The following is a 27,511-nucleotide window of genomic DNA, read 5'->3' as shown; positions in this document are numbered from 1 at the left end:
ACAGTAATAAAAAAAAACTATGACATATAAGACATCCTGTAAGTCCACAATTACAAAACAAAACATAAATATCCAGATGCATTACAGTAATAGGATTTCAGGAGAAATGTGCTAAATTGTCATAAAAATAAAATTAAATAAATACAAATTAATGGTCCCAAAAATAGGCTTAATTTGTTTCCCATGCAAAATATATTTATTTTCCCCCGATTTTAATTATATTTGTTTAAAGAAAGCCTGTTTCCAGAAACACTTTTTTTTTTTCCATGAAAAAAAAAAATAAAAAATACACATTCTCATTACTGTAATTAAAAAATATGATGCATTATTAAATGTATTATTTTTATACTTTTTTTATGGAAATACAAAACATAACTTTATTAGAGTAATCGGAATCTAATAAGAAGTACAAAAGTAATAAAGAAAAACATCCAGATGCATCACAGTAATGAGAAATCTCAGGAAAAGTGTTGAATTCTCATGAAAACATTATCACAATGCAAGACATTTGAATAGGCTTCATTTTCTTTGTGCAAAATATATAAATATATATAAATTTTCCTTTGATGTTAGGGGTGATGCAACCAGTCTGTCCATCGTCCCAAAACTATATTTTTAAATACTTGGCCAGTGTCTTTGGCATTCTTCAGCTGATCATAATCCATGAGTGTGTCTGATGCAGTCTCAGGTTGTGCTTCTGCAGTCCCCATCCGTGATCATACCGTCTGGGCGCAGACAGGCTTTAAGTTCGGAGCGCTAGCATTGGAGGCTGAGCAGCAGATTTATTTGCTTCGTTTGAGCCAGTCTCTCCAGGGCGACCCATTCTGCTCCGAGCTCATCTCTGATATGGTGGACGGGGAACAGGACGGTCGTCTGGATTTATGCAGGAAAGACATGTGACCAGTTGATCTCTTCTGAGGCAGTTGTTCTGTCAGCTGTTGACTCCTCAACTGTTGATTAATGATAATCTGGATATCATCCTGAGAGGTACACAGAAAACTGTTATTAATGGTACAGCAGCAACTTCAGCAAGCCAGAGTAAAGTAGGGCTGTCGACAGGGCTTACTTTAGGAGTACACTACCATATCGACTAGTGAGCCACAAAACTCCTGTTCTGATATCATGGAATCTTTAATGACATTAAGAATAAATGTTAACCTCTGTTATCTGCTGGAAAGGAACAGGAATTGGTTATGCTTTGTGGACATGCCAATACATTCACTCAAAATAACACAATATATTATCATAATTTCTTTATCTCTTCTTTTATATTCTCTCATGCAGCACTGTGACCGCTCATCAATCAGCACAAACTCCACAAACCCAACCGCACCAATCAGAGACATTGCTTTGGTGATCCATTATGAACAATTTCCATCCGCTAGATCAATATAACAAGTAGCAGGAAACAAACTGTAAATATACTGTAGCTGCAAGCATCAATAATTGGAATTCAGAGAAAGTGATATATAGACTTTTTTAATAACTGAAAAATTGGCCAAAATATGAGCCATTGCATATGTGCGGCAGATGGCAACTATATGTCAAAAGCCACAGTCTGTAAACAGAAAAACAAGGGTCAGGAGGTGGTCTACCTGTCAATTGATTTTGAGTAAAGCAAGTGTATTTTTGCAGTAACTGACCTGCCAGGCCTCCAGCTCTTGTGAAAGTTCTAGTTTGCGCTGAATGGCCTCCAGCAGCTGGTTGTTTAAACACATCATATCATGTTTAGTCCTCAGCAGCTCTGCCTCCATCGCTGTCTTCCTGCATGAAAATAAAACAAAACTGTCTTTTCTAGAAAAGTCAGGGCTCGAGTTGAGGGGATGCCATCCCCCTTGTAAATGGTAAATTATCTGCACTTCTATAGCACCTTTTTAACCTTAGCAGTTTTCAAAGGGCTTTACATTGCATCTCATTCACCCATTCACACACACAATGAACACACCAATGATGGCAGAGCTGCTATGTAAGGTGCTAGCCTGCCACTGGGAGCAATTGGGGTTCAGTGTCTTGCCCAAGGACACTTCAGCATGTGGAGTCGTGTGGGCCGGGAATCAAACCACCAACCCTGCGATTAGTGGATGACCCGCTCTACCACCTGAGCCACAGTCACCCCATTTCTTGTTGCAAGAAATACCAAATACAATCCCCTTTGTAAAACCACCATCCCCCTTACCAACCACTTTAGACCAATTGTATCATGTATTACTTAGAACTATTCATGCAAGTAAAATATTTCATTCTCTACATTTGAAAAATAACAGACTTTAAACACTGGCGATTAGCCAGTATTTTTAACTCCTCAGACAACCTTGTTTGTCAATGACTCATAAGCATTAGAAAAAAACTGTTTAACATCACCATCTCCTTTGAAATTGTTTTACAAATCGACACTGAGATTTGTCGATTAGTATAGAAGTATAGAAATATGTCTATTCCACTCACATGACCGGTTCTGTCATATATTTACTTTCTCCTAAACGTTTATATTGATCACAGTTCTAAGTAAATGCTCAATATTTACTTAGCGATGGCATCATCACGGTCCTTTATGGCCTGTTGAACAACTTCCTCATCCAGCATTGTCTCTGCATGCTGCTTGAGCTCGGTGTTCTCCGCTATAAGACGCTCATTCTGAGAGAGAAAAAAATTGTTTAATGGTTCTGAAACGTCTGACTAATGCTATTTTTGTGATCTTCATATTTCTTTAACAAGTGTAAGACATACAAGTGCAGCCATGCTTGCCTCAAGAAATATTTTAGCTTTACAGAGTCTGTCTAATTTCAGCATCTGAGCATTAAAAACAGTTGAAACTGTTGCACATTTTCATCAAACATATAAACCGGAGTAATAAAGAGACAAATAAACTGACATTTAATCACGTACAGGATATGAATTTTCAATTGTATAAATGTTTATTCTTAGTGATGGAATTACTATTAGTGAAAATGCTAATTTTTGATAAATGTTTGAATTACATTTGAAGTAGTAAAAAAAAGTGTTAATTCCATATTCACGGAAATACCCATTGTTTAAATAAAAAATGTATTTCAACTAGTATAAAAAAACTAAACATAATTATTAATATCTGTAACTGCGTTTTTACTAGTAGAATATCACAATGATTTGTCATGCACTCCTGTTCAAAACGCAATTAAAGATAAAAAAAAAAAGGTTTTATTTTAAATCCCAAATGCACATACCAGCTTCTTATTGGTAAAAAAATATATATATATATATCAATAATTTTTATTTTAATTTTCTTTATAGTTCAAATGTCCATTCATGATATTAACAATTGAATTACAACTAGTAAAAATGCTCATTTGTATGACATTAATTGATAAATGAAAACTTCACACACACACACACACACACACACACACACACACACACACACACACACACACATTGGAATAACGTACAGATTTTGCTCTTGTGGAAAGAAATTGGTACTTTTATTCACCAAGTGTCATTCAACTGATCACAATGTATAGTCAGAACTAAAATTACTATTACAATTTGAAAAAAAATTGTTCAGAACTTTTTAAACAACTTCAGAGTTCTCGTCAAAAAATCCTCCACGTGCAGCAATGACAGCTTTGCAGATCTTTGTTATTCCAGCTGTCAGTTTGTCCAGATACTCAGGTGACCTTTCACCCCACACTTCCTGTAGCACTTGCCATAGATGTGACTGTCTTGTCGGGCACTTCTCACACACCTTACAGTCTAACTGATCCCACAATGCTCAGCAGGGTTAAGATCCGTAACACTCTTTTCCAATTATCTGTTGTCCAATGTCTGTGTTTCTTTGCCCACTCGAACCTTTTCTTTTTGTTTTTCTGTTTCAAAAGTGTTTTTTTCTTTGCAATTCTTCCCATAAGGCCTCCTGAGTCTTCTCTTTACTGTTGCACATGAAACTGGTGTTGAGCGGGTAGAATTTTTTTTATGATTCAAACTTTTTATTTGTATTTTTAAAAAAAAAAAAAAACTCCTTCAAATTAACAGAACAGTACATTCCATTTTACAAATATAAGAGTTTTATCAAACCGCCTCCCCCATTACCCACCCATCTAACATGTGCCAGTCATAATTATATATAGATTGTTAGAATAAATCCACAAAAAAAACAATAATTAAAAAAAACAAATAAAATAATTAAAATAATAATGTTAAAATGTAGTCATCAAATTAATGACACTCTTATATTGCGTCTCACCACCAGGTCATTCTCCTGTACCTTCAATAAATTTCAAGTATTTACCCACTTTCTCCTATAAACATACATTTTTTCAAGTAGTCTACATGACATTTTTTTCATATGCTGTGACTTTCCCCAATTCTGTAACCCATTCTTGGAAAGATGGTGAACCTGGTGACCGCCAACCTCTCATAATAATGTGTCTTCCTATCATAATACTTATTTGAATCCATTCGGTCGTCTCTACATCCGAGCATAGAGAAGATGGGTCTCCAAGGACATAAATGTCTGGACAGAATGGAAATCAACACTCGGACACATCTTGAATATAGTTATGAACCTTAGACCAGAATTCCTGTATTTTAGAGCAGGACCACAGAGCATGCATCAGGTCTCTGTCCTCTCTCTCTCTCTCACATCGCCAGCATTCAGCAGAGTCCTTCAGACCAAGCCTAAATAGCCTGCTCGGGGTCCGATAAAAACTAAATAATATTATAATTGGATAAGTCCTACTCCCAGATTCCTTGACATCACTTTACAATTTTTACATATTCTGATCCAATCTTCATGACTAATTAAACCATTCAAATCCTTACTCCAGACTACTTTAAGAGCAGAATGGGAACTATAACCTACTTTATCCATTAGCAATTTGTAATATGCTGATGCCTCATGCTTTCTGCAGTAATGGGTCAAAATTCACTCTCACTAAATCATAAAATTTACGAGGAAAAAGAATACCAAGGTACCGTATACCTTCTTTGGGCCACTGAAATGGAGCAGGTTGGAAAAACGACACAAAGGGCAATAGGCTGTTAAAAGAAGAGTTTCAGACTTCGACCAGTTGATTTTATAACCTGAAAATTTAGAAAATGAATTAATAATTTCTAGCAAGCACGGCACAGACTTTTGGGGCTCTGAAACTAACAACAGTATGTCATCTGCATACAACATCAATTTGTGAACCGATCCCCCTACAGCAACCCCAGGAAAGCCTGTACTTGATCTTATAGCTGCTGTGAGTGGTTCTAAAGCCAAATAAAACAACAGGGGGGATAATGGAGATCCTTGCCGGGTCCCTTTTGCCAACGTAAAATAAGAAGAAATCTGCCCGTTAGTCTGCACCGCAGCTTGGGGTCGCGTGTACAGTAAACTTATCCATTAAAAAAAAAAAAAACTCCCAAACCCAAATGTTTTTAACGTCTCAAATAAGTAACTCCATTCCTCGCGGTCAAAAGCTTTTTCCGCGTCCAGTGAAATCGCTGCCACTGGCGAATTAACGTCAGCCATTGACCACATAATGTTAATAAGTCTCCTAATGTATCTGCCCCAGTTATTCCATGTATAAAACCCACATGATCCACATGAACCAAAGTAGTAATTACACTGTCCAGCATGTTTGCCATGATTTTAGAGAGAATTTTAACATCCACAGGAATTAAAGAGATCGGACGATAGCTTGTACACTCAGTTGGGTCTTTATCCTTTATAAGGATAAGGGTAATCAACGCCTGTGACAGGGTGGGTGGTAACTCACCTTTCTCCATTGCCTTATTATATTTTATATGTTAAGCAGCAATGGAGACACCTCAGGAGTACAGCACTTAAACTCTGCAGTAAAGCCATCCAGCCCCAGAGACTTAGATGAGGGTAAGGACCTGATTACTTCAACTTCATTCAATGTAATGGGGGAATCAAGTTCCTGTTCTGCAATTCTGTCAACTTTGGTAAATTTAATGAGTTCAAAAAATCCTTTATATCTCCATCCTCTGCTTCACAGGTAGGGGTGTATAAATCCATATAAGATTTTCTAAAAACTTAATATCCTCTAACTTAGTAACAGTTATTCCTTCAGTAGACTGAATAGCAGGAATTAGAGCAGACATTTCTCTTTGCTTAATATAGTTTGCCAGAAGCTTGCCCGCTTTTTCCCCAGATTCAAAATATTTCTGCCTTGCCCTGAACAATCCAAACTCCACCTTCTTCGACATTATATCATTGTACCTATATTTCAAATCGCGTTAAATATCTCAAACCTTCATGTGTGGTCTTTTTCATCATCTCCAATTCCTTATCTTTAATTTCTCTTTCCAAATTAGCCAAGTCTTTAATATAAATTTTTTTTTTATATATATGATGCATACTGAATAATATAAACCCTTAACACTGCCTTCAATGTTTCCCAAAAAAGACCTGCAAAGGTTGACACATTTGACTCCTATATATTTTAATTTCAGTTCTCAAAGCCTCCTTAAAATCAGATCTCTGTAAAAGGAAAGAATTGAACCTCCATCTGTAAGTATGTTTCCTATCCTGATATGGAGTCATTTCCTTACATACCCAAGCATGATCTGAAATAATAATGGTGCTGATAGAACAGGTCGAGCAAGATACAAGAGATTTTGATATTAAATAATAATACATTCTAGAGTACATTTTATGAGAAGCAGAATAGAATGTATAATCTCTCCCATCCGGATTCAAAAGCCTCCAAATGTCTACTAATCCAAAAGCTTTGCACATATTTTTTAACTTTACACGAGCTTTGGTCATTTTACATCTTATCTAACTACTCCGATCAAGCACTGGGTCGAAACTAAATTAAAATCCCCACCTAAAACAATATCATACTGCCCAGCTGCATATAACATAACCTCCAGATTTACAAAGAAAGCCGGATCATACCTATTTGGAGCATAAATGTTGGCTAGTATGATATTCTGCCCATTCATTTCCCCCAATAGAACAAGAATTCTCCCCTCTTCATCCTTCATTTGTTTAATGCGTTAAAATTGTAACTGTTTATTTACCAATATTATCACACCCCTACTATTGCTTGTACCCACATTATAGAATACTTTCCCAACCCTGTTAGCTTCTCTGCTTCCTTCTGTGACAATTGAGTTTCTTGAAGAAACTAAGTTTAGACATAACATTTCTTCTTTTAATCGGATGACCTAACCCCTTGACATTCCATGTGGTGAGACACAGTACTATAGATAAAAGCAGTACCAACCTTCAAAAAGGTAATATAAAAAATAGCAATCAAATACATACATGTACCATTTTGCCACTGACACCCCAACCCGAACTAAATAAACTGCGCTTGAACAAGAACAGAGCACATATTAGTCCAATAATTATCGATAAATGTCTTTTCAAACAAAAACTTGATGCAGGTCAAAGGCTGCAAACAACTGTTACTCACTATTGCTGCAAAATACAAATCCCCGGTCAGTATGCATACTATACGTATATGTAATATGCATTAGCCTACTCAATAGATGACCTAACCAATACTGAAGCCGTAATATAAATGAAACTCCTAAATGTAAAAAAAAAAAATTCTCATCTAAAAACAACGAGTCATAATAATGAAATAAAAACCAAAAAAGATACATAGATTTAACAAAGACCCTTGCTGGTCTCAAGCCTTAAGGTCGCCGATACAACATTGCAAATTTCACCCCACGAGCATGAAGGACTCTCCGGCATTCTCTGAACTTTTCTCGCTTGAGTTGCGTCGCTCTAGCAAAGTCAGGGAAAATCTGTATCCGATTACCCTAAAAGTGAATCTCCCCTTTTTCCCGCGCAGCCCGCAACACCGAATCACGATCCATTGATCTTAGAAAGCTCACCAGTATAGGCCTAGGTCTGTCCTCGGGATTGAGTCGAGGGCCAAATACTCGGTGAGCCCGATCTATCTCCATCAGTCGCTCCGATGTATCGATTATTGTGGAGATCAGCTCCCCTATGAACTTAATCATGTTTCCGCTTTCCTTTCCCTCCGAAACGCCGATAAAGCGGAGATTATTTCGTCGACTCCGATTCTCCATGTCCTCCACTTTATCTTTTAACTGATTAAGTTCACATTTAGTTGCTGGCGGGTTCATTTGCCATTCTCCGTTTCCTCGAGGAATTCTACACGACATCATCGATTTGCATGGTCAGCGCAGATAGCTTATTTTCCACAGACGTTATAGTTCTGCGAATAGCTTCAATGCCCCCCATATCATTCGCGATTTTCTTCAACATAGTGTAAATATTCTTTTCCTCAAATCAATGATTGACTGACGAGTTTCTAGAGAAAGCTGTTTCTTTTTGGCCATTTTAAGACATGCCAGTCTATTGCATACTGTGACAACTCAAAAACAAACACAACTACACATTTAAGCTTCATTTAATGAAACAAATATCTTTCAGCTGTGTTTGATATAATGGCAAGTGATTTTCTAGCACCAAATGATCAATTTAGCATGATAACTCAAGGATAAGGTGTTGAGTGATGCTGCTGTCTAGGTTTGATCTAAAATGACTTTTTTAAAATAACGATGGTGCTGTTAACATCAGTAATGTCCTGACTATACTTTGTGATCAGTTGAATGCCACTTCGGTAAATTAAAGTACCAATTTCCTTCCGAAACAGCAAAATCTGTACATTATTCCAAAATTTTTACCTCCAGTGTGATTGGATCCTTCTTAAACAGGGGTGGATGACAGATCATTGTGAAATTCTACGAGGAAAATGCAGTTACAGATATTAATAAGTGTTTTTTTTACTGGTTGGAATTTTTCAATATCAAGAACGGATATTTCCTCAAGGAGTGATGTCATTTTTTAAATGGAATTGATGTTTTACTGGTGCAAACCTAATTAATGATATTAAAAGTGAGCATATTTACTTGTAGTAAGTGTTGTACTACTGATATCAAGAGTGGGCATTTTCACTAGTGAAAATGGAATTAAAAGACATCTATGCACATGATTCAATGTTGAAAGGGCTTGCGATAGATTATCTAGGATTAATTTCGAGCCAATACAGAGTAAAGTATGAACAGTGTTCGACAAGTATCAAAATTGCCTAGGATAACATTAAATCTGTGTTAACCATTTTAAGAGTGAAATGCACAAATGAGGGTCAACGCAGGCTATTTTTTGTTATCTGGTTATGCAGTATTCTTTTCTGCCTGAAAGCAAATATAACTGGGACTCAAAACAAATGCACTACTTGACTATTTCGTAAGTGTCTAAAGACAATTGAGAATCCTTGTAAGAATCACAGAGAATCTTTGCTAAAAAATTCCTCAGGCTTTGTCAGAAAATACAAACAATGAGCAGGAAACTGACCCCAGGTCAGCGGCAGTGCTATTGGGCTGTTATTAGTTATGTCTGAAAGCTTGAACTCATGAGAAATGGTCACCTGATCCCCAATCTCCTGCAGCCATTTGGTGTTCTCACATGGATCGATCACCGCTCCCACAATCGATTTCCTAATGTCCTGAAGACACAAACGATACGCAGGTTCAGTGCTACATGGCAGTCAGCCCAGGAGATTCAGTGAAGTGTCCTTTTGTTAGAAGCTGATGGCAGGGCGTATCTGTCTGCAGCATCAGTATCAGGTAACACCATTATGAGCCTCTATTCCATCTCGCTTTGTTCTCTCGCAATCGCTCCCTCCAACTACATTTGTGGCCTTATTGATGCGTGAACACGCCCTGACCTGAACAATTCACTCTGACGCGATTCCCACTTCAATGCAAACAGCAGCACTCAATTACGGAAAAGTAGGCCATCAAACAATGTCAACTGGGCAAAACTAGAACAACAATGCATTATCAACAGCTTTGTGGAAAATTGTAGTTGGGGTACTCGAGTTCGGACTCGGTCACAAGTCCAATTTGAATGAACATGGACTTGTCATGGACTCGCTGAATTTTTCTTTTTAAATTAACTTTGTAAACGATACCAGAGACGATGACGAGAAGGACAAAGTGCAGAGCAGAAAATCAATTGTGTTGTGTCACACATTGATTGGACGATACATTCATTCTAGTCTTCAGCAAATCAGCTGAAGTGTATCTGTTCCCATGGCAATGACATCATGCGCTCTATGTTGTCCTGTCAGTCAGCGCAAATTCCCAAAATAATGCAAAAATGAGTTTTCAACAACGAGCTGAAAGAAGCCGATAGATGTCTTTGCGCAACATGTGAGAATGTAAGCGGGGTGTTTTCTGAATGTTCATTTTCCCCACGAGCATGGAGGTAAATCAGACAAGTGTCACATTCACACAGATACATTACACTTTTTACATAGTACAAACACTTTTCTAGGTTCAATTCAAGTTAAACTCAATCGACAACATTTGTGGAATAATTTTGATTACTACAAAAATACATTTTGACTCGTACCTACTTTTCTTTAAATAAAGCAAAAATGTGTGTTCCAGTGAGACACTTCCAATGGAAGTCAATGGGTCAATCTGTAAACATTAAAATACTCACTGTTTCAAACGTATAGTCACATGACATAAAGCATATGCATGTAAACATGATTTTACTGTCATAAAATCACTTACTAACCTTTTCTGTGTAAAGTTAGCCAATTTTACAACATCGTTGCCATGACGATGTAATGTCAACAAATCCAAAACTGACTGTAAATGATTGTACAATTTAAACAACTGTACAGCACAAATAATACACAAGTATTAACAGAATATTTAATGCAAGTGTGTTTATAAAATTATAAGCTTCACATTTCTGACATTAAACCCTCACAAAATTGGCCCTATTGACTTCCACTGTAAGTGTCTCACTGGAACACACATTTTTGCTTATATTAAAGAAAAGGAGATACAAGTAGAAAATAATTTTTATATTAAATTAATATAAATATTAAGCCACAAATGCTGTTTTGAGCTTAACTTGTATTGAACCCAGAATATTTATTTTAAATGTTGAGATGTGGGGATTGTATTTTAAATTTTAGGTTCCAATGTTGTGAATTTTGTATTAAAATATGTACCTGACATGTCAAGTCTACTCATAATTACACATGCAGTATGACATCATATGGATAGAATAGGCTAAATAAATAAAACAGCGGAGTTAAATAGTGAAAAACAAATATATAAAATAAAATATATATTTCACAAATATATATATTGCAGAAGTTTGTATACCCCTTTTGTCTTCCGGCTCATAGGTTTTCATACCCCTTTCAGAACTTATGCAAATATAAGAGATAAAAGATGATATATTTTATGTAGCACTGTAATTTACACAAATCATCCTGTTCAAAAGTTTGCACCCCCTTGGTTCTTGTGCATCAATGAACGTTTGCACCTTTTGTGTCCATCAAGTGTCAAAAGCTGCATGTCTATATCATTTAGCCACTGTTGGGAAGAACTCAAATGTGCAGAAGATGCTGGGAAACCAAAGAATGTACAGTATTTTTCTTAAGAAAAGTGGGCAGCTTCACAGCTCATGACAAAAAAATGATTGTTACAAACAGTCATTAATCATAGAGAAAACAACACACCATATTTGTGTGTTTGATCTCATGCCAGGAGCTCGAAAGCTCACGTGTCCGTCTCATGAACGCACACAGGAGATCAATGGTCAGTGAAGAGTTTCACTTAATTCTACATCAGATTTCAATTTGTTTCTCACCAAACCTTATCATATTCCTTTAGAACAAGACATGAGTCACATACAATAACTTATTAGACTTGTGTGACATCACTGAGCACAATTCTCCCTTTGTGTTAAGAAAAAGAATGAAAATCATATGGAGTTAGAACAACACAGGGGTGAGTAAACTATGACTGAATTTTCATTTTTGGATGAACTACTCCTTTTAGAACCAAGAGAATGTGAACTTTAGATCCGGATCATTTGTTTAAATTCATTTACTATTTTGTCTTGTGTAATATACAGTATGTGGGTATTGTCAAATAGCTTCTTCAAGGTAGTCCTAAATACATTTTTATGAAACCCCTTATATTTTTTTAAATGATAACACATGAACGCAGAGTTTTAGGTGCTCAAGCAGAGCGTAGAATTGCCCCACATTTTCAAAAAATGAACAATCATGTTTTCAGATGTAGCATTTGCAGTCATGTCGTGAGATTAGCGAATGCTAATTACTAGTGTACTGTGTTGACCCAAATTAGTTGGCAGATAGAGACAAAAAAGAAACCGAAGTATATATTATTTCTTTAGATGAGGATCATTTAAAATAAAACTAAATTAAATTGAAAAGGACAAATTGAAAATGAAGTAGAAATAAAAATGAAATAAAAATGTGAAACATAATAATCTTGGTTGTAATGACTCATGCAGTTTTCACTTTCTTTAGTCTATGTTTGAGTGGAGGAGAAAAAGCAACAAATAATTGAAATGTCAACAGAACGCAAAAAGAACTGTGTTGAAGGACAGTTTTGTCTTCATACACCTAAAGCATATACTTCCATTCTGAAACCACTTTGAAGTCTGTCCAGCAGGAAACTAATCAAATATAAAAGGTGTTTTCATTACATTTATATTGACAATTGTGTTTTCTTAGTTGTGAAAGTTAAAATAAGTTTAAAATAATGATGTTGAGTTTACAGTTACAATTTACAATTAATGAACGGATTAATTCGGACTCGACTCAGACTCGACTAGGGTGGACTCAAACCAAACACTAAATTGTATAATAAGCAAACATTTTTGTCTATTAATAATGTAGTATATACATTGTGTGATATCTAAATCTTAATTTTGTAAATATAAATTTATATTTTTTATATATTTATATAAAGAAGTTATTCCCACGCATGCTGGACACTTGTTGACTGCTTTTCTTCACTTTGCACATTGATTAACCCTTACCTAACCCTAACAAATATTTGTATTATATATAAAAATTCAAATGTAGGCACAATTTATAGCCATCTACAACTAATTAAGAAACAAATAAATAAGCATATGCCTTCGTAATACAATGTTTTAACCCTTGTGTGACCTTCAGGACATTTTGGCTGTGTTAATGCCAATGGCATAAATTTGGTCAAAAGGTGTGTATTTTTGGGGGACTTTTGATATTTCAACCTCAGTTCCTATAATACATCTATAACACACTGTGTACACAAAACAGATACACTCAGGACCTTCAGGACAAAAATGTCCCCATTGATAACCCATTAAAACTGTAATATTTGACCCCAGTGCCATTAAAGCATAAAATCATGAATTCTATGATATTATACTTTCATTCCAGTGCTCTGGCTTCAAAATTAAAATGTTTAATATTTTCCACCAGATGGCACCATTTTTCTCATGTTTAGCATATGGAGTAAATACAAGCTTTTCCCCTATTCTCTGTTTCCTGTATTATAGAGACCTGCAGGACAACTGAATAAATGATGCAGATAACATTGTGCGTGGGTGTGTTGGTATGGATGTCAGCGTGTGTTTTGTATGTTTGTATTGATAAATGTGTGTGTGTGTGTGTGTAAATAACAACAGTGGCATTATGAAAAACAAACTTGCATTTAAAGTGTTAAAATCCTGAAAATGAATGAATATTTGGTAGTTATGATCAGGATTGATGTTGGTTAATAGAATTAACTAATAAAATAATAAAATACTAATAAAATAATATTATTATAGCAGATGGGCTCTAGTGAATCATTTATGTGAACTAGTTCAGTTACACAAACAGTCTAAAAGAACTGACTCCTTAAAATGAATCCTTTTGCAACACTAAATATAAGTGAATAGTTTATTTTAACCAGTTCATTTATATGAACTGTTCGAAAGGATGATTCACTTAAATGATTCGGTTTTCCCAGCACTACGAGAGAGAGAATGGTTTAGGCGAGTGTGATTTTACAAGCCATGAAGACAAATAAGTTGTAACAGATATGGTATCAGGGAAGATGTATGCCAAAGTGTTTCAATGTGAATCAGTGTCAACTGTCCAAACAATTCCATTTGAGTTGCACTGAAATATGAGACGGTGACACAAATGGAAGAGCGGTAGATTACGAGCCAGCTATTGTCATGTAAATGTACCAAAGAAGATTCACCTGTAGTGTATCACAGTGTGCGATTCTTTTTGCTGTTTGCTTCAGTTGCGTAAGCATGCCCTTCAGGCTGTCATGCGAGTTGTGCTCAGCCTGTGAGCTGCTGGTCACGGGTCGCAGTATTTCCAGGATGTAGTGCACTTCCTGGGAGACCTGCATGAAAAGTGGTGTGTTTGTTTGACATTACTTCTACTTCTGGCATTATCAGGTTACTGCAGGAGGGATTGTGTTAAATGCTTGAGTGGATCACCTGTTCTCTGTCCAGACTCCAGCCTGTGGGCTCCAGACTGTGCTCAAGCTCTGAGAGTAATGACGAGTTGTTGTGAGTTTTCCCCTGGAGGGACACTTCCTCCTGGAGCTCCTCGACCTGACAATGCAGCTCATGAGCCCGAGAACGAACCACCTCCACCTCACGACAGGCCTCTGACAGCTACAATCAAGAAAAACATCTTAGCAGTAGCAGACACGTTCAGTAGTGTCCAAAGTGAAAATGCTACTGTTTCGCTTTTTTTTTATAACAAATTATATTTTCAGCATAACATTTTGAGTGAAAAGTTGAATTGAAAAATGGACTTCAGAATGTCTTGTATTTAGAATGTCCCTCTTTTGCTTTTAAATGGCAGAAAGCACCTGAACTGGCATGTTTTTCCAGCATGATTTGCGAATGTTACAAGAACATCTCGTGTGTTTTATTAAATGAAAACAAGGAAATTGTACTTTCTGTACATAGGGGTTAACATGATCTATGTCACTAATTTGCATAGATTTGATTAGCGAACCATATAGAAAAAGCTGAATCTTAAGTATTTATCCTCATAATTCATCTTTGTCTTCACTGTCAAAAACCTTAAACTTCAAAGTGGTCTTGTTTTGGACCACCCTGTATGTGGGTCACTGACAAATAAGGTTGTCAGAGATGATAAAAATAAGAAATCTTTTAAAAATCAAGTTTAAAATGTCTAGGTTTTTCTACCAAAAAAATTAAAGATTCAATGACTTTAAAAATGGAGTGGTGGTGGCGTAGTGGCTAAAGCACAGGGCTGTTAATCAGAAGGTTGTTGATTCGAACCCCACAGCCACCACCATTGTGTCCTTGAGCAAGGCACTTAACCCCAGGTTGCTCCGGGGGGATTGTCCCTGTAATAAGTGCACTGTAAGTCGCTTTGGATAAAAGCGTCTGCCAAATGCATAAATGTAAATGTAAATGTAAAAATGTAAAGTTGTGTAACCATCAAGTAAAAGGTATTAGAATACTTTCAGAGCATTTATTTTTCTTTTAGGTAAAACAAAATTAAAATAAAAAAAGTTTAAAATAACAATAAAATATTATTCTAAACTACTAATGTCAAAATGTCTTTCTTCCCCCACCCCCCATTTCAGCTTTTAATGAGATTTTAATAATATATATATATTTTTTAATAATTCTCTGGATGGTTACACCACTTTTAAGCCTCAGACAAAATATAAAAATTACTTTGAAGTCAGAAATTGAAAACGAGCATCATAGTACGGTGTATTTTACTGTAAGCAATTGTTTTGTGCATTTTTAACCTTCCTGAAATGTTCAGTAATTTTTGACCAAAATGACTTTTGCAGATTTAAAAAAATGGTTTCCTTTATCTGAGAGGAACAAGACTTGGTGACTTTTCCTCAAGTGGACCTATCCTCCAATGTGGACTTGATTGTATAAGTCCAAGTATTCATAAAAAACTGTGCCATCTTTACCGTTCATGGTCAAAAGTGACTGACAAAAGGATATGAATGGGAGAGACTATAACACAGAGCAATTTTTTTAACATAGATTTTAATAGATATTTGTGTAATTGTTCAGTATTGTGGCTAATCTGTCTGCTTATTACTTTAACATTAATATTAATTTACTTTGAGTTATCAATTTTGATATTTGAAATAAATTATTGGCATCAAAATGATCCGTCTTCTCTTTGTAACACCATGGTCAGGTTTGATGTGAAATTATTGCAAAAATGGACACTTCAAAACAATAAAAAAAAAAAACAAATGCTAAACTGACAGATATTAGTTTGATAAATGTCTAAATATTAATCCAAATGCATAACTTGTGATGAAATTCAGAATTACTAGACAGTAGGCAGATGCACAGAACAATGCAGCCATCTACTGGCTATTGTTGTCATTGATTTTCATGTCTTGTTTTTTTCCCCACCAGATTTCAGCAATCTGCCCCAATGCATGGCACGCTCTCTTATTTTAATAATGTTTCAACTTACAGAACAGTAGGTTTTTACTGTAGTGAAATTACACAATTTTGCATATTTGCATATGCACATAAATGGTGAAATTGAGAAATGTACATGCAAATAAGAATCCCAAAAGGAGTGCATAATTTAGTTTATTACTTGTTATTACTTCCACGGTTTCTGACAAAATGATTGCAAATTGTAAAGCGGCCAATTTGTTTCTCAGAAAAGCTGGGTTAAATGTATTTTTTTTAATAACTTAACAGACCTAGACAATAAAAGTGTCACGTCATTAACACATACACATGATAACTACACATGATGTCTTCATGCCATATTAGCTGCCAAGAGGCCAACAGAGAGAAACCAAAATTATTTTCTGCTTTAATGAATTTGAAACAGCAGTTTGCTAAGAATCTCATAATTTAAAGTTGTCAAACTACAGATAAACTCTTTTGAAAATATTGTTAGTTACTACAAGTTGCACACCAAAATAGCCAACTACATTTTAAAGGGACTTTTTAATATATTTTATTATTTGTATAATTTAATCTATTAATAAAATCTATTTTATCTATTTGTAATATTAATACTACATGTGTTTTGATCATGCTACACAGCTACTTGTTGAAAAACAGTTGCTTGTTGCTGGAAAAGTCCCACTATTTTGAAATCAGCTCAACTGTAGTGTCACTACATTTCATTAGTCACTCCTGAGCAATGTGTGTGTGTTTGAGAGAGACCGAACCTGTTGTATGTGTGTGTGGCTCTGTTGTTCCTGTTGATCCAGGCGTGTGTGTAGTGAAGACACACTCTCTCTTAGTTCCTCGTTCTCTTGGCATGCGGTCTTCAAGTGCTGCTCTAGTGTTTGTTCACGTTGCGTGAGTCTCGCTACCTGAACCTACACAAACAATTCTCACAACATTACCAACATTATTCCATCTGCCCCTCAACTTCAGAAAATACTATTTCACACTATAGATGCTATTTTAATTTATTACAATATGGTAATTGTACAAGAAAACATTTAAATTAATTTGGGTGATGCTTTTCTGTTTCTTCAGGCTCACAAGCTCTTTTCTAATGTCTAGTAAAGGCGATTGGCTTTTTTAAGGCGGGACTTCCTATCTACATCCGTTGACCATTGCCTGCAGTTGGGCGATTTCATTTCTTCCATTCATTTTAATAGAAGTGGCCCGTCTCTGTTAAATATTCTCTGGTGCAAGTTTTCTCATTTAAACCTGTATGAGTCAAAAGACTAAAATGTCTAGTTTCATACAATATGCCATTTTAAAAATGTGAGTGATTTATCAAGAAACGCTGCTAAATACAGTGAACACTATTGTGTACTTTAGCGCTATTTTCCCTTAAAAATCCTATATTTACTGTGCATTTTCACACTCAGAATCAATGGGATCATCCAAGAGCTGAAACATTTTGCTTTCAGAGGCCTTATATGGAGTTAGGATGAAAATAAGGTGCATTTCTAACTGTTCTGAGACCGGTGCGGACAGACAGCACACTGGAGGTTAAGTCATTCACTGAAAAGGAGCATCCTATAGTTTTCTAAGTGCATTCACTTCTAAAATCAGATCAAAAGTTCAGTTTCAGGCTGCAGATGATGTTTGATCACTCAACATGTTTGGCAGACATGGGACAATGATAATAAGTACTTAGATTCAGAATTTATCATGTATAATTTTATTTTAACATGGTTGGCAGTGATAATACTGACCCTTACATTGAACCAGAATTAATTATGCAAATGTATGATTGGTAAAATGCTTCAGCACTGGAAATTACTTGTTTGTTTGATAGTGCAAAGAGAGAACAGCAAGATGCCAAAATAGAAAAAAACAACAACATTGTAACAAAAAAAAAAAATTATTTGTGCTTTTACCAATACACATAGTCACAAAGCAGCTTTGCAGAAAATCAGCTGTAATAAAATCTTTCTATAACTTGGTATTATTTAAAATTTCACAACCCATATGAGGACATACATTTTAAGGAAAACTATTTGCTCTAGATTTTTTATTGCATGTTTATTAGGTGCTACTTGTTACAAATTGAAATAGGAAATGGAAAATGTGCACAGCAGTCACGCTCGGGTCTGGTTAAATATACGGGTATGTGAGATATGGAAGAGTCTCTCACCTGTTCTCTAAGAGCGCTGATAATTTCTTCGTCCTGAGGTCTGGCATGCCCCCTTTCTCTCATTTCCTGTTTCAGTCTCTGCAGCTCGCTGGTCATGGTTCGCTCCACTTCCATAGCCTACACATACACAAAACAGCATGCCAATCAAAACCCCTGTATCCGTGCAATAAAATGTTTCAGCTTTCAGATACATTCAATCAATGTGTTCATAAATGAAATGGGCTGATTTGTAGCAGAGCCCTCATTTAGAAGAGAAAGCAATGACAATTAAAAAACAACTTATTTTTCCACTTAGGAATGTGACCCACATAATGAAAAGGAGTTACGTTCGCTCGCTGAGAGCAAAACAAAAGCACTGATTGGGAGCGCGGTAGCCTGCGGTGACAGACTTGAATCAGCAGATAACTAGACAGCCGTCAGTGCGTATCAAACACGCTCAAAACTGCATCAAAGGGACACATCACTGATGCAGAGTGGCAGTGACATCATCTTGCTAGATTACTAGGGGTCGGGGGTAGGGGAGGGGGAGCAGCATATGGAGGAGTGGCAAGCAGTCCTGTTCTATTCAGCACTGGTGATGAATCTAACGGGCGGTGATGTTAACCAGTGCATGTCCAGCTGCTGTACTATTCAGAAATGCTCCTGGCATCTGACACCCCAAGCCAGACCACATCCCCAGGGAAGAACATATCACTCTCCTGTGGCATCTACAAACTATAAGATTTATATCTGAATATAGGACTTTAACGGATTTTGCCACAAGACAATGGGCTGGTTTAGTGGGTGTCAAAATAAATCAGTACTCACCAGCTTAAATATTAACAGTATGGCTAAAATGACCATTTCTTGAAATGCCCCCCTGTGACAGATTTCTGGTCAGACTCGGGAAAAATGAGGAAGCGGGAACCAGCATACACACCTTAGTGTTATTTTCTGCGGCTTTTCAGCATACACACAAACAAAAACGACATCTGCACCCCCACCCTGTAGACCACCTCGAACTTAAAAGGCTGAAGTGCCAGATACCAACGGGTGATCCGTGCATTGGCATCCTTCATACAATGGAGTCAATGGAGTGGGACGTGGACCGACGATAGGGTGAAAGCCTCCCCAAACAGATAGTACCGGAGGGTGAGGACTACCCGCTTGATTGCCAAACACACTTTCTCAATCATGCTGTACTTGGTCTCGCGCAACGAGAGCTTCCGACTAATGTACAGCACGGGGCACTCCTCCCCCTCCACCACCTGGGACAGCACTACTCCTAACCCCCTGTCTTTCTGCAAGATAAAAGGGAGAGAGAAGTCAGAGGAATGTAAGTGCGGTCTGCCACAGAGTGCAGCTTTCATTCACATCAAAGCCTGCTGTCACAGCTCCATCCACTGGACCGGGTCTGGTGCTCCTTTTTAGTAAGACAAGTCAGCGGGCTGGTGACATCCGAATAATTAGGTACAAACTTACAATAATAGCCAGCCCCAAGAACTGTCTTACCTCCTTGTTGGTCTTGGGCAGGCCGCAATAGCTGCGGTCTTATCAATTTGGTGTCGCACTTGCACATGAGCCAAGTGGAAGCCCAGATGCCGTACTTTCACCCATCCAATTGCGCAATTTTTGGGGTTGGCCGTGTGTCCCGCCTGCTTCAGTAATCTCAGGACAGCCCTCAGATGCTGCAGGAGCCACTGTCAATCATTACTGTAAATAATGATGTCATCCAGATTGGCAGTGGCATAAGCAGCATGGGGTCTGAGAATTTTCCGAACAAACCGAACGGAAGGGTCACAAATTGGTGTAAACCAAAAGCTGTGGAAAATGCTGTCTTTTAAGTTCACCTCTGTACCAATCTCCTCCCTCTTAGGAACCACCATTACCAAAGTCATGGGAACAGCCTCTCTCCGTGGTTTTAGCTGGTTGAGGAGGTAAACCTCCACCTCTATCCATTAATTTAACCTCATAATCGATTTCCCCATCTCGCCGTGTAACCTCAAAGGTTCCTTGACACTTGGCGAGCAACTTAGAGCTTGATGTAGGGAGCAATACAAAGACTTTATCTCCCAGTGTACATTTCCATAGTCAAGTGCCACTATTATACAGGTGGGTCTGATGTTTCTGAGCCTGGAGCAAATTCTCCTGTGCTAGTTGCCCCAGTGTGTGGAGTTTTATTCCCTTAAGGTGTCAAGTGGTTCTGGCTGCTTTATCTCTCTCCTACTCTCACTGAAACACAAAACAGCTGTTAGAAATCATTCCCCACAGGTGTAAACCCTCTCCTGGCACTGTTCCCACAAAGCATCACTCGACCACACTCTCAACTACCCCCGCCCCAAATGTTCTCAAAAGAGGGATTTTTCGCTAGGGAGTTGTAATGTTTCTAAAATTGCAGAATATACTGCAATTCAGACAATATAGCTTTAATGTACTGTAGAGTAAACCTGCTTTTTCACCAGTTCTCATAGCAAAACAGTACCGACCCGGGCCAGTTGATGTGGTTACAGTTACTTTTTCCACTAAGGTGCGGTGAAATCAGGAGAATGTCCGTAACAGATGGGCCTGTTGGCGACGGCGTGAGACTTAAACATTGGAGCGAGTGCAGAGCGCTATGGAGGATGATGGCATATTTCAGTTCTTAGGACTGCTTTTTCCCTGGCTTTACTCTGCTAACAAACAGCAAAGAGGAAAGTAAAGAGAAAAAGACAAGAGGTTTTCCATAATTTGCTGAGGGCTTGTGTTTGCCATGAAAAACAAACATGAAAGAAAATAGATTTATTGACTAGAGATAGTATAAAAGTATTAAAATACTTTATGAGAATGTATTGATGTATTTTGAATTTAAATGAGCTAGTAATCCGGGCCAAGAACAGTTTATAATTGTACCGTAAATTTACAAACTTATTACAATATGATTCGCTTCGGCGGTAGCTCACCTCATAGAATGTTGGTCTTTGGACTCTGGAGATTGCGTTTCTAACCCAGCCAAGCACTCAAGCCGACACATGAGACAAAAGTGTTCAGAAAATGTGCTTTTCATGTCGCATTTGCTTTTAGGACACCATCAGTTAGGTTTAGGTGTTGGTTTAGGTTGAGGATGTCTGTTTCGTTCACCTCTGATTTGATTTTGGATACTATTGGTTAGGTTTGGGTTAAAGATTTAAGTGAGGGAGATATATTTTACTCATTAAAACCTCCATCTAATAATCACCTTAAAAACCATTTCACTTTTGGTGCCTGTCGCTGGACATTTCACTGGGAAACTGCAGTGAAACATAATGAAGCACAAACATTTGTTTTGCAGAAATGTTGCCGAGGTCACATAAATCTCATTAAATCAGGCCGTTTTTTGCAATGCTGGTTTCTGTTCTCTTCTAGGTAAGGTCAGGACATTAGCTTGGAGGCTTTATACATTCAACGTTTTTTTTTTTCAAAGCCACCTACAGACCATTTATTTGTAAAAAAGCATTTTGGATTGTCTATGATGACCATATTTTATTCAAAGATACCCTTATCCCAGAAAGAAAGCCAATAACATTGCCCAAACGTCAACGCTGAAAATCAAGTAAAATGCCAATATAGATGTAGCCTATGCTGCACAAATCACTGTAGATATATGACCTCACAGCAGATGACTGAATAACCTCACAAGTGTGAATGATTTACAAACTCATACAATTAAACTGTAACTGATTTGCTGAATCAAAGTAGTGTGACTTCAGCAACAATATGGTGGTGGTATAGTGGTCTAAGCACATAACTGGTAATCTGGTAATCAGAAGGACGCTGGTTCAAGCCCCATAGTCACCACCATTGTGTCCTTGAGTAAGACACTTAACTCCAGGTTGCTACAGGGGATTATCCCTGTGATAAGGGCTCTGTAAGTAACAGAATTGTTTTTCTAAACGAGTCCATCCCCAAATGGGATTTTTATCAAATTTAACTCACAAAACATAGAAGTCTATAATATACACAAGTTATTACAATGGCTACAGATGAACCCTAAAATCAAACTTCTTGCATTTTAGAATAAATGAGTCAAAGCACACAATTACTTACATTCAGTGCTTTACACACCTGGAAAATGGGCTGTTCACCATAACGGGCAAAACCAAACTCCAGAAGTCGTTTATCCAAAACTCCAACTCTAGTCACTGTTTGATCGGCTCATACGTGGTGGAAGCTGCGGTGGAATGAGTAAGATAAAACTTCCCCTTCCTACATTAAGATCAGTATTTCCTGAACTTTGATTTCTTAGAAAACATTGGTCAGAGATGTGGTCAGTGTGGTGTGTAGGGGGTGAGAGGGTGTGGGACCTCCCCGTGGGGTGGAACGAGTTATCCATTACACCAGTCCAAACCGACAACAATCCATGACTACAGACACAACAGACACGGCCTCAGTCTGTCACTCTCATGTGATCGTAAAGAACTGCTTTAAGTGCCCTCGTGAGTTTGCACCAGGTGTGCAAACACAGAAGAACTGTGCATGCCTAGACCTTGCAGAAAAAACTAAGATAAGATACAAACCCAGAGTGAAGAGAACGTGAGTGTGAAAGCAGTTTACACACAGAATGAGTCAACAGCAGCAGGTGGCTCTAAATGCAGCCTTCCCAGAATTTCATGAGAACAATAGTCATGAAGAATTTACACTAAAACAACAGGAAATTATATAACAAATCTGAAAAAACTAAACTTGTATTATAAATCAGTTAGTTCCGACTCTAAATTCTGGTTAAACAAGCCCCATTCAAAACCAAAAAAATGGCTTAAATACACACACTCGACTGGAAATTAATTCTACCATATTAATCTGCAATGTTGTGAAGCTGCTACAGAAACAAATGAACGGTTTCACATTTTGTCCGAAAACAACAAGATTCTATTTTAATCCCAAATCAATAAAAAACATTTTGAACAAAATTTGGAAGCTCCAAAATGCACATAAAAGTCCTGCCTAATCCATATGACTCTAGTGGTTTAATCCATGTCTTCAGAAGTGATATGATGGTGTGGGTGAGAAACAGAACAATATTTAAGTCCTTTTTTAACCATAAATTCTCCTCCCAGCCCAGTAAGGGGCGATATGAATGTGAAGTGGCAAAAAACACAAGAAGAATGTGAAAGTGAAAGTAGAGATTTACTAAAAAAAGGACTTAAATATTGATCTGTTTCTCATCCACATCATCATATGGACATAATGGATATCCACATCATTGGAGCTTCAAAGGTCTGGTCACCACTCACTTGCATTGTAAGGACCTACAGAGCTGTAATATTCTTCTAAAAATCTTCATTGTGTTCTGCAGAAGGAAGTCAGACACATCTGGGATGGCATGAGTGTGAGTAAATTATGACAGAATTAGTATTTTTGGGTGAACTATCCCTTTAAGCACATTTTACCCTCCGATTCTCATTACCGTAACGCATCTGGCCGTTTTACTTTTACCATTCCCATCATTTTCAATTATGATTCTCATTCCCATAACATGTTTATGTATTACAATAAAAAAAGATGCTGTTGTACATTGATTTTTTTTAATTAAATTTAAATAAAGTGCAGTACCAAGTGAATACTATTATGATATCTTAATACTTTACAATGTAAATAATATAACATTTTACACGTTGGGGTGTTGGAAATATCTTAACGACCATCTTTTATTGCATTGACAACTGAATGTGTGCAACTGTCATGAAAATAATGTCCCAATGTAAAAAATATTTTTTAAGACATACTGATATATATATACATATGTTCATACATACATTACAGTATCTGATAAGAACCACCATCGAGAATAATGAGAAATTAGTGTTTTTTTCATTTTCTTTAGAGAAATATTCCAGGCTCAGTACCATTTAAGCTCAATCAACAGCATTTGTGGCATAATGTTGATAACCACAAAAATATATTTTGCCCCCCCTTTTCTTAAAAAAGAAGCAAAAATGTGTTACAGTAAGTCACTTACAATGGAAGTCAATGTGGCCAAATTTTAGAGGGTTTAAATGCAGAAATGTGAAGCTTATAATTTTATAAAAGCACTTACATGAATTCTTCTGTTATAACTTGTGTATTCTTTGTATTTATCGGGGGTTTGCAGCAGACTACTAAATGACCAGGATTACAGGGTATACAACATTAGCCCCCATTGACTTCCATTGTAAGTGTCCCACTGGAACACACATTTTTGCTTTTTTTAAAGAAAAGTAGGGACGAGTCAAAATACATTATTGTGGTAATCAACATTACGCCACACATGCTGTCGATTGAACTTAACTTGTGTTGAACCCGGAATATTCCTGTAATGCACATCTATCTAATTGAAGTGGTTTGTGATAATCTTTGGAATTCAGATCAGATGATACACTGGTTTAGCACTCAAGACCTTGAGCGGGAAGAATGAAGGAAGTAAACAGGAATGCACCAAACAATGTGCTAAATACTGTAATCCATGCACATAACTATTTCACATTTGATATATCTACTGCAAGTCTGTGCTGTAGGACTATGGTTATCTTCTTGATATTGTGCTCAAAATCAAAGCTCAATTTTACATACAGGAACAGTATGAAGTCATGTTTATCTGAACGAAAAATAGTTATTGGCCTTCTAATCAAGTGTTGTGTATGTATCGCAGTACAGCACAGTTACATTCTACTGACCATCTAATAAAAGGCACACCTTATATTCTATACACAATGCATAAAGAGACCTGCCCTTAATGACCGTCTCATGACAACTGACTGCTCGACACTATAATCACTCAATACAAAGGAGTATAATGATGTTGATATGATATTATGTAATGTTATATTCTGCATGAAAACCTTGACAATGTGCAGTTCCAATGTCCACTGTGTGATGCTAAAAGTGAGTGAAGACGGGGTGTAACTGACCCTGTGCAGTTGTTCTCGGAGTCTCTGGCTCTGTTCATTGTGTTCATGGTTTAGTCTGGTTTTCTCTCTCTCTGTCTCACTCAGGGTCTGCATCAGTCTCTCCACTTGCATCTGCAGCTCCTGCACGTCTCGCTCCAGCTCGCCCACCTGACTCTCCCACTGCGCCTGGCAGCCGTCCAGTTTCACCCGCAGCTCGTACCTGCCCTGCTGCAGCTCCTGCCATGCAACACCAGCCACAGATCAGCTTGAGAATCTGATTTCACTGACATATCAGACTTAAGATCTACACATTCTAAAGATAATGTGATTTATCTTTACACCAATACTGGATCCAACACTTGTCAGAAACGCCAGTGGATGCACCAACGGAGTCAAATGCAATCAAATAAGATCCTACAACTCTAGATAAACTTGATCAGTCTCATTTGATTTTAAGCAGAGTCTTACAGGATTCTTATTTGATCTTTAAGATCTGGTAGGATTGGTTCCAAATAATGATATAAATCCCTTTAGCAATCCTGTACTCATGCATTAGTACTTTTACTAGCAAAAACACAATGAAGTCACACGCATTGTAATGTAATCTCTTTTCAGTAGATACTGTACAGATTAAAATCAAATTGCACCCTCTAAAAACTTAAATTACACTTGTGTACATTCGGTCCTCCAAACTACAATTCCAAAATCATATTTTGTAATAGCTGCTGGGTAAAAGAGTATGTTTTCACTGAAAGGTTGAAATGTGTTCTTGGGACAAGAATATTGTTTTTGCAAATGGCTCAAGTTGACACAGGCATATCAGTGCATTTTTTTATACGTCGATATTGCAAATTGTTAATTACATTGTTTGTTTGAAATTCAGAAATTGGATATATGGCAACTTATTTTTCAAAATACTAAAAAATTGCCGTTTTCATATACCGTATGTAACCTATATGTTCCCAAATACTAATGGGACTTGAAAATATACAAATAAGTTTATATGGCCTTCAGATTTCAGTATGGGATATGTTACTTTTACTTATTTGGTTTCTAAATTGTCTTGAGTTTCATAACTGTTTTGTTTAGATTTAGCTTGAAAGACCATAACTCATTCAAAATACAGAGATGTTGTGAAAGATGGCATTTTATATATTTTTTATTTTAAGTAGTCCTACTTCATATTATTAATATTTTTTTATATTCTTCTCAAATGAATGCCATAAACAGCAGGTGTCCATTGTGACAACATATCCCCCAACATATCCCCCAACAAATACACACACACACACACACACACACACACACACACACACACACACACACACATATATATATATATATATTTTTTTTTAATAACACTGGAAATGTTGTTACATTTTTGTAGTAAATATACACCTGACTTTCGAAAATAAGCCCACCCTGAAAGTAAAAAGTTTGACAACCCTGCACTTTTCTAAATATAGTTCACCTTGCGATTAATTCGCTAGTTTTGTATTCATCCATGTCAAATGGTGCATGCGTTCAAACACGAATCATACATTGGGCTATTTACAACAACAACAACAGGTTTGGAAGACGTCAGTGTTGCCAAATACGACAGAAGACAGACTTTTCTATGACGGGTCTCTATGAATTCACGGTGCGGTCAATGCGCAGCGTGCGAAATGGAAACGCTGACAGGAACTTGACTTGACTCGCGTCTCACCTCCAGCTGCTGTGTGTATTTGTCATGAAGTGTCTGTCTCTCTTCCTTCAATTGTCTGTTCTCCAAGAGGAGCGCTTTTCCCACCTGAGCGGCCAGAAGAACTTCATCCTCCTTCTGCCGCAGAGCTGCGAACAACTCCTCACTGTCCTTATACACCGGCAGATCTTCATCGGCGCTCAACTCAAGCGAGTACAAGTCTTCCTCCACCTCCATTCGGCGCGCTTTATAGCACAGCTCTTCCCCCAGACTCATGGCTTCAGGATGAGGAGTGAAGTTCACATGTAGAGAGCGTTTTCAGGCTCCATGTGTGTCTCTCATGAGCGAGTGTTCTCACGTTATCTCTCTATGAGTTTGTTTGGAGGCGGATGGTGGAAAGCAACTCTTGTGGGCTGGGCTTCGGTTAGTTTCAGGTGACTGCAGACTCGTGCGATCAAAAGAGGCGCTATATGAATGTATGCTTCTCCACTTGTGCATTATAAACTTTAAAAAACTGTTATAGTATACTGAATAGTCCA

At 37.2% G+C, this 27,511-nt stretch overlaps 1 protein-coding gene across 4 annotated transcripts; it reads right to left on the bottom strand.

Annotated features, from left to right (window-relative positions):
* si:ch211-235m3.5 (BICD family-like cargo adapter 1) lies at positions 1 to 27,323 on the bottom strand. Of its 4 annotated transcripts, none has more exons than XM_052109658.1 (10): positions 26,997 to 27,323; positions 25,310 to 25,525; positions 18,429 to 18,545; positions 17,020 to 17,172; positions 14,303 to 14,482; positions 14,056 to 14,205; positions 9,402 to 9,479; positions 2,525 to 2,634; positions 1,644 to 1,764; positions 1 to 980 (listed from the first exon to the last, which is right to left on the bottom strand). In XM_052109658.1, exons 1-10 carry the CDS (start codon positions 27,246 to 27,248, stop codon positions 783 to 785), a joined length of 1,575 nt encoding a protein of 524 aa, XP_051965618.1. In that variant the 5' UTR covers positions 27,249 to 27,323; the 3' UTR covers positions 1 to 782. The 4 variants fall into 4 exon arrangements, with proteins under 4 accessions (XP_051965618.1, XP_051965619.1, XP_051965620.1 ...); XM_052109659.1 differs by having other exon boundaries at positions 17,020 to 17,166; XM_052109660.1 differs by lacking the exon at positions 9,402 to 9,479.
* Positions 27,324 to 27,511: the final 188 nt, after the last annotated feature.

This window comes from Xyrauchen texanus, chromosome 38, assembly GCF_025860055.1.
Source record: "Xyrauchen texanus isolate HMW12.3.18 chromosome 38, RBS_HiC_50CHRs, whole genome shotgun sequence".
NCBI lineage: Eukaryota > Metazoa > Chordata > Actinopteri > Cypriniformes > Catostomidae > Xyrauchen > Xyrauchen texanus.
This window is presented reverse-complemented; position numbering and strand designations above follow the sequence as displayed.